General features: G+C 34.6%; 1 protein-coding gene across 1 annotated transcript in view; it reads left to right on the top strand.

Moving 5' to 3' along the window:
• The first annotated feature begins 5027 nt into the window (after positions 1 to 5027).
• Positions 5028 to 8381, top strand: part of LOC101504449 (sulfoquinovosyl transferase SQD2-like) — a 5773-nt gene continuing 2419 nt past the window's right edge. The window contains exons 1-5 of the mRNA XM_012713552.3: positions 5028 to 5513; positions 7026 to 7092; positions 7303 to 7373; positions 7926 to 8043; positions 8158 to 8231. Coding sequence (XP_012569006.1) covers positions 5170 to 5513; positions 7026 to 7092; positions 7303 to 7373; positions 7926 to 8043; positions 8158 to 8231 — 674 coding nt within the window. The 5' untranslated portion in view covers positions 5028 to 5169. The remainder of the gene's footprint in view (positions 5514 to 7025; positions 7093 to 7302; positions 7374 to 7925; positions 8044 to 8157; positions 8232 to 8381) is intronic.

The raw sequence follows: 8381 nt of genomic DNA, 5'->3' as shown, positions 1-8381 counted from the left end.
TTTGACCCAAATATGAGTAAGTCGTCTACATAGAGACATAATATAGTGCAAATGTTATTTTCAAATTTGTAGTAAATACATTTGTCACTTTCATTTACTTTAAACTCATTCGAGATAATCAAGTTATCAAATTTTTCATGCCATTGCTTAGGAGCTTGTTTAAGACCATACAGAGATTTATCTAACTTGCAGACCTTGTCTTCTTGTCCATGAATTACAAATCCTTCAGGTTGCTCCATGTAGATTTCTTCTTCCAGTTCACCGTTTAAAAAGGCTGTTTTAACATCCATCTGGTGTATCACCAGGTTATGAATAGCCGCAAGTGATATAAGCACCCTAATGGATGTTAGTCTAGTGACTGGTGAGAAAGTGTCGAAGAAATCTATATTCTCTCTTTGTCTAAAACCTTTGGCTACAAGGCGAGCCTTGTATTTATCAACAGATCCATCGGGTTTCAGTTTCTTTTTCAAGATCCATTTACAACCTATTGGTTTGCAACCAGGAGGCAAGTCTACCAGATGCCAGGTCTTGTTAGATTCTAGAGAATCCATTTCATCGTTTATAGCTTCTTGCCACAAATCTGCATCTAAGGATGACAGAGCTTCTTTAATGTTCGCAGGATCCTCTTCTATGTTGTAGGCCATGCATTCTGGTCCATAATCTTTAGCAACTCTTACTCTCTTACTCCTTCGAGTTTCTGTTTCGTCTTGTTTGTTGCTTTCAGTGCTCGTTGTCACAGGAACTTGACTTGGTCCGCTGCCCCCACTATTTCTTGATTTGAAAGGGAATTTATCTTCATAGAAGTCAGCATCATTTGATTCTATGATCAATTTTGCGTTTAGGTCCTAAAACCTATACGCTTTGCTGTTTACTGCATACCCAATGAATGCACATTCATAGGCTCTACTGGCGAGTTTGACTCGCTTGGGATCGGGGATTCTAACATAAGCCAGACAGCCCCAGGTTCGAAGATAAGACAAGTTGGGCTGTCTATTCTTCATTATCTCATAAGGATATGTTTTGCTTTTAGAATTAGGAACTCTATTCAAAACATAGCAAACAGTCAAAATAATTTCCTCCCACCAATGAGATGCAGCACCAGAATTCAGCATTATAGCAACAACTAATTCAGTAAGAGTTCTATTTTTTCTTTCAGCTTTACCATTCATTTCAGGTGAATATGGTGCAGTTGTTTCATGTATAATTCCTTGGGTTTTATAGAACTCAATAAATAAGCCAGAATCATACTCGGTTCCTCTATCACTACGAAACCTCTTAATCTTTTTGTCAAATTGATTTTCTATTTCAGTCACAAATATTTTAAACATGTCAAGCGCTTCACTTTTATTTTTCATGAGATATACGTAAGTAAAATTAGAACAATCGTCAATAAAAGTGATGAAATAACGTTTTCCATTTCTGGTTAGCGTTCCGTCAAGCTCACATATGTCAGAGTGTATTAATTCTAGAGGTTCAGTTTCTCTAACAATTGATTTATGGGATTTCTTAGTTATTTTGGCTTGACTGCAAAAATCGCATTTTTCAAAATCCTTTTTAGATAATTTTGGAATCAAGCCTAAATTACTCAAATTTGAAATCACATGTTTGTTTATATGACATAGTCTAGCATGCCAAATATTAAAATCACACAACATGTAAGCAGAAGGAGACATCTTATTCATTTCAACATTCAATTTAAACATGCCATCAGTGGTGTACCCTTTCCCAACAAAGATACCATTTTTAGAAATGGTGTACAAATCTGCCCCTATAGACTGAGTGAACCCTGCCTTATTGAGAAGAAACCCTGAGACCAGATTCTTTCTTATTTCTGGAGTGTGCATTACATCCTTCAGAATTAAGGTCTTTCCAGATGTGAATGTTAGTTCCACATCTCCAATTCCAGCAACAATAGTGGTGTGGGAGTCTCCCAACAACACTTTCTTATCTTCAACAGTAGTGTATGTTTTAAACATAGCACGATCATAGCAAACATGGCGTGAGGCGCCAGTGTCTATCCACCATCCATTTGATCCACCAACGAGGTTGATCTCAGTTATCATTGCAACGAATTGCTCTTCGGTCAAGTTGGCCTGATTTACAGCGCCTGACTTGTACCTACACTTGCGTGCCATATGACCCTCTTTCCCACAATTGAAACAGTGAAAGGGGAGTGGGCCATTTCTAGGAGGTGGTGGCTGACTGGCAATTGGGACCCTTTGGTGGTTCCCATTCCTGTTGCTGTTCTTTGAAGTGCGGTTCTGATTCTTCAGTTGTTTGCCGTCTGGCTTCAGAACTGCTCCGATGGACTTCTTTTTCTTGTTATTAGCTACAAGAAGAATTTCATCTTTCTGGTCTTGCTTGCGAGATTCCTCCTCAATTCTAAGGCGGGTTATTAGACTTTCTAGAAAGAATTCTTTAGTTTTATGCCTAAGAGAATTTTTAAATTCTTTCCAAGTAGGGGGCAATTTGTCAATAATAACAGCAATCTGAAACTGTTCATCTAGGGACATACCTTCAGTGATGATCTCGTGAGCTATTTTCTGGATTTCATGAGACTGAGCTTCCACTGATCTGTCATCTGTCATCTGATATTTGAGGTAGCGGCTTACAGCATACTTCTTGGCTCCAGCTTCCTCAGTATCGTACTTCTTCTTTAAAGCATCCCAAACCTGTTTAGCAGTATTGCTGTTGGAACTGTAGTAGTCATACAGATCATCAGCAAGTCCATTAAGAATATAATTCTTACATAAGTAATCATTATTTTCCCATTGGGTTAATTCAGCAGCTATTTTATCCTTTTCAGCTTGTTCACCTTTTCTGGTACAACAGAAATGTCATCCTTCAAAACGTCGACAAGCTTTTTCGTGGTTAGAAAAAACAGCATCTTTTGTTGCCATCGTTTGAAGTGACTTCCCTCAAACCAAAACGGTTTGTTGTAGTCAGGAGCAGATGAACCGGGCCCAGTAATTTCGTCGGTAGACATGGCAGTTCGAAAACGTCTTAAAATTGTTGTTTCTGAAAATCGAAAACCTTTGAAAACAATTTATGCCACCGAAAATATTACTGGGTTGAGTCGCGGACTAGGTCGCTCTCTTTAAGACGTTTCGAGGCACTGCCCAAAATTGTGCAAGGCAGACTATCAACCACGAAGTCCCCAAGATAAAACAGCCCAGATTCACTGTATCGGAGTTCTACTGCACTGTAGAAAACCGTTCTAGAATTACACCCTCTGTATGCCAGTCGATTGACTAACACTCAAATATAGCACGAAGGCTACTCAAGAAAATAAGAAGAAGAAGAATATTAGGGGGAGAAGTGAGAAAAGCCTCAGATACGGAGAGCTTTTGGTGTGCTTTTCCAAGTGAGGTGAGCTCTCTATTTAAAGATGAGTTCAGCAATTGGATCTGAGAAAAAGGGGGATCCAAGAAGCACGAAGTCCATTGGCCACCAGAAACGTGCCTCAGCAATCAAAACGTGGGAAAGACTCAGCAAATAACCGAAGCTAAGTCTTTAGGGTTTGAATGAATCAGAACATTGACTTTGACCTTGTGGATGGCAGTTTCATAATTTGTGACTTAACGCAAGCAATTAATTAATTAAAAATAATTAATTTTCATGTGTTTAAAAACTTCAATACAACCCAAACCAAGCCCCTTCGTAAAATTGCGGTGCCCCTTGGGGCCCAACCCAATTGTAAAACTAACACCTTATAAAAGTTATAAATGAGTGTGTTCCCTCCAATGTGGGACTTCTCATTTTTCAATTCACACATTAAAAGTCATCATCAATGTCATTTATCTTCCATCATTTCCAACACATCCCATGACGAGTGAAAGGCTTCTTCATGCAAGCTAGTTCAAAAATGTTTTAATTATGTTATTTTCTTAACTTATAATAGCTTCCTAATTCGATTAGAATATCTCATACTTAGTCCCTTAACCCAACAAATCACATAATACAAGCACAATATAATCGCCATAATCAATGCAAACATAATTACAGGAAAGTTCTACGAAAACGAGGTTTTACACAGAATGGTTCAAAATTCTGATTGGATGGATTGTACCAAATGTTGGTTCCACATACTCGGCAAGTGCCAAAAAATTTCTCTTGTATCAGTATCATATGGGAAAACTAGTTAACTTACCCAAAACTATTCTTTATCACATCAGGGAGTTTGTGAGAACCTTCAAAACATTTCCACGTTAGATTTTAACTATATTAGATACAAGTTATATCATATCTACAATAATAATAATAATAAGAATATTTGAAAACGGCCTATATGTAGGATTGTTTATGGAGAGAAAACGATGAACTTTGAATTACCTTTATTGTCGTTTAAGTTTTAGGACCAGTATTTTAGAGTTCGGTTAATTGTCTGATAGGATAACGATTAAATAGCTAAACAGTTTAAGACATCGACGTATCAATAGACTTGATAGAGTAGTTCAATCCATCACGGTCAATTCAACAACAAAAGTCCAAATCATAATTCAGTATTTAATATTAATTAACCATAATTTAATTAATAATATAATTTTAATATTGAATTTCAATTATAATCAAAACATTTTTCATCCAAGAGAAATAAACTTTAAGAAAATAACTTTAAAATGACTCAAATATTTGAAAACAGTTTAATGAACTCCCACTATAAAATATTAACATACTTTAATCAAAATGATAAATTATACGGCTCATAATTTTACTTTAATATTTATAAAGATGAAAATTACTCGATATATATACTATCAATATATTTTTTTGTTTTAAATATAATTTTAATCTATGTATTTTATCTAAAATAAACTTTAAAAAAATACATTTATCCTATTTACCGTGAATGATAGACTAACTCCCCGGATTTAATCTTTTGTCAACACAAAAAATACTACACACACTTAACCCAACACTATCAAAGTCGACACTTGAAAACAAAATTCTTCACATAAAATCTACTCATCTTTAACCCTTTAAAAAATGAAGAACATGAAAAGGTATATTCCAAAGAATTCGCCCCTAAAAGAACTATTGTGTTGTTTGTTTGTAACAATAATACAAATTTTGTATTCATTCCAACCTTGTTTGATTCTCTCTCTCTTTCTCTAATCGAATTGATTCTATCCAAATTTTAAAACTTGTTCCTTCCTTTAACATCACTGTATGAATATGAATATGAATATAAACACTTCTGCTGCATCATGTTCTTCATACCCTTCTTCGATCATCCCTCTTAAATTTCAACGTTTTTCACCATTCCGAGCAAAACCCATTACTCTTTCTTGTACAAAAGCACGGTTATGTTTTTCTCAAAGGTCAAAAGCTTTGAAGGGTAGAAAAAGTTTTGTGCTTGAAGCTAAAAACATGGCTATAACAGAGGTTGATTCTCATATAGAAGAAGATAAGGAAGAGGGTACTTCTTCATCTTCTTCTTTGGTTGATTCTGAAAATCACAGGAATTCAAGGCCACGTCGAATTGTTCTCTTTGTTGAACCTTCTCCATTTGCGTGAGTGACCCTTTTGTGTTGTTGTTTTTTGTTTTCGATATGTTCTTCATTTTGCACTGTTTTATGTAATGATTTATTTGTTTCATGTTGAAATTGAAACCCTCATTGCAATTGTTTCTTATTTGCTTTTCATTTTATATAGTGTATAAACGCCACAAAGTCAACATACTATAACCAAACCAAGTAGGCATGATTCAATTGCTGTTTTTTTTTTTCTCCAAATTTTAGTTTATGCAGCAATTGAACTGTTTTGTTGGTTTGGTTTGAGTGTTGAATTGGAACCATTTGATGGATTCAATGTTTTAAAAACCAAAACAGTCATCTAACCGGCTAGATCTCTGAGTCATGGTTCAACTCTTTTAAACCTCTTGAACGCGGATGAAACCGCAGTTGAACCGCCCAAATAACCGAACTGTAAGCAATGCTGGTTCATGGTATGGTATGCACATAGAGATATTACAATTTTAAAAATTACAGGACAAGATGCTACAATGATACACATGGATATAGAATCAAAAGCAGAAATGATGTTTGGAAAGTGAGAACAAATAGTTGTATTGTAGACATTATGAAGTTGATATACATTTTGGCCTTTGAAGGTGGTAAAATGTGTCTGCTTTGGTCTTGAAACTTTTAGTATGCACAAAAATTAACTTCCAAGAATGTGTAAAATTCTTCAAACAAGTCCATCTTTCTAGATTCCCAAATTCATCCTTTTGTTAACTCCAGTTAATACTGTATAATGAAATAGCAGATGTCGCATGTTAACGACACAGTAGTAGCATTAAGGTATGTGTTGCCAACTTGCCAGAACGGTGGATTTGTATAACAAAAAGATGTATTTGTGAAGTTAGTTGACAGCGCATTCAAGGACTAATTTGTACAGATGAACAATTCAGGGAGGAAAACAACATAAGTTATCACTTCTGTAAACTAAATTGTATTTTAACTTAAATACTATAACTTATCTGATTATTGTTGTATTCCAATCTAAATTGTTACAGAATTTCAATAAATAAATGTATTGAAGTGTATAGTACAGCTATGATCCCTAGGACTAGGAGTATTTGAAACATCTCACATGGGTACATTATGGGTATATATAACTAATATTTTGAAGTGAATGTGCTTCGTTGATTCTCTCTGCCTTTGCATACACCTATGCAAAGTAATTTGTAATGAAGTAGGATTGAAATTCTGGTAATTATACTGTAGGAATCAAGATATCTGCATCAGATAGATTGAGCTGAATTTGTGTTCATCTGTTTTGGATATCCATTCTATTTGTGCATTCACGCAAGCGCTAGCAGAAAAGTTGCATCTTAGCTATTCCATTGTGCTGTGCTCAGACATTTGAATAGTTTCTATTATAGCTTAGGAAACGTCACCGAGCAATTACACTACTGGGTTTTCTAGTTTCTGTCTTCATTGCAATAAATCACATCAAACAAAAAAATGTATGTATCTTCATATTTAACAGAATATTTGTTCTTGGCGATGTCTATTTTGCAGATATGTCTCCGGATACAAAAACCGGTTTCAGAATTTTATCAAATGCCTTCGTGAAATGGGAGATGAGGTAACTTTTGTACTTGTTATGTGTCATGGTATGCACATGTTTATTTGCCTTTAATTTTTGGTGTTTTTTGACTTTTTGTACAATATCCCCAATAACTCAAGAAAATCTGGAAAACATAGCTTCTGTGTTGTGAATAGTTTTGATTCAATGTTTGTCATTTTTTTCTTTAACATTGCATACTAACTACACGTTTTTATTTGTTTGTTATAGGTGATGGTTGTGACAACCCATAAAGGAGTGCCCCAAGAATTTTATGGAGCCAAATTAATAGGATCTTGGAGGTTGCTAACATTGATTTGTTTAGTTGCTTAGCTCATATCTCTTAATCATCTTTTTGCTCTACTTGTAATTCTAAAGTTATTATTTTTGAATCATAATAAACTTTGTGTTTTTCTTGTCATGATGAGCTTAACTCTTGTTTTTCATTGTATTCGTTGCATATATTTGTCAACTGTCATTCCCTAACTACTTCTTCTGCTAGCATATGTTGTGCATTTATTTGTAAATTTCACTAGTAAGCATTTATAGCATTCCTATTATACTCATTTTATGATTTTTAATGTTCTAATTTCAATTTAGAATGTGAGTAGTTTGACATGCTCTTTAGAAGTATGATTACTACTATGAAGACCAATGATGAAGGCAGTGTGTTTGAGTTACATAATGGCAACTCAATTATATAGAGTTACATGATAGTTATACAATTCTTAAGTATCTTAATTACCGGAATGACAAGATTCAGTTTTCCTATTTATGTATTTTACCAACAACTATCACTACCATATTTTACACTAATACTTTGCATTTGTACCAAAAACAAATGGGAAATTCAGCTTTCCTTGCCCTTTGTATCAGAACGTACCTCTCTCATTAGCACTTAGTCCAAGAATAATTTCGGAGGTTGCTCGGTTCAAGCCCGACATAATACATGCATCATCACCAGGCATAATGGTTGGTCTTCAATTCTTATAGCTCCTCATTTATTAAATTTTGGTGTTAATAGGGATAATGTAGGTGTGAAGACTTATTTGTTACATTTCATGTATGATACTACCTTATTTTCAGGTTTTTGGTGCTCTTATCATTGCAAAACTTTTGTGTGTTCCAATTGTCATGTCTTATCATACCCATGTTCCAGTGTAAGTTTCATATTTTCTGAATATATTTACCATTTTAGATTGTGTGGTACATCTGTTAACGATTTTTCTATTACGATATCATGATATCAGATCTGGTCTACATTAAACTCTTTTTCTATAGGCAAAACGTTAGTGTTTAGTTTGTCAGGG

Source organism: Cicer arietinum, chromosome 3, assembly GCF_000331145.2.
Source record: "Cicer arietinum cultivar CDC Frontier isolate Library 1 chromosome 3, Cicar.CDCFrontier_v2.0, whole genome shotgun sequence".
In the NCBI taxonomy this organism is placed as follows: Eukaryota; Viridiplantae; Streptophyta; class Magnoliopsida; order Fabales; family Fabaceae; genus Cicer; species Cicer arietinum.
The sequence above is the reverse complement of the archived record's forward strand: the minus strand, read 5'-3'. Positions and strand labels throughout refer to the sequence as shown.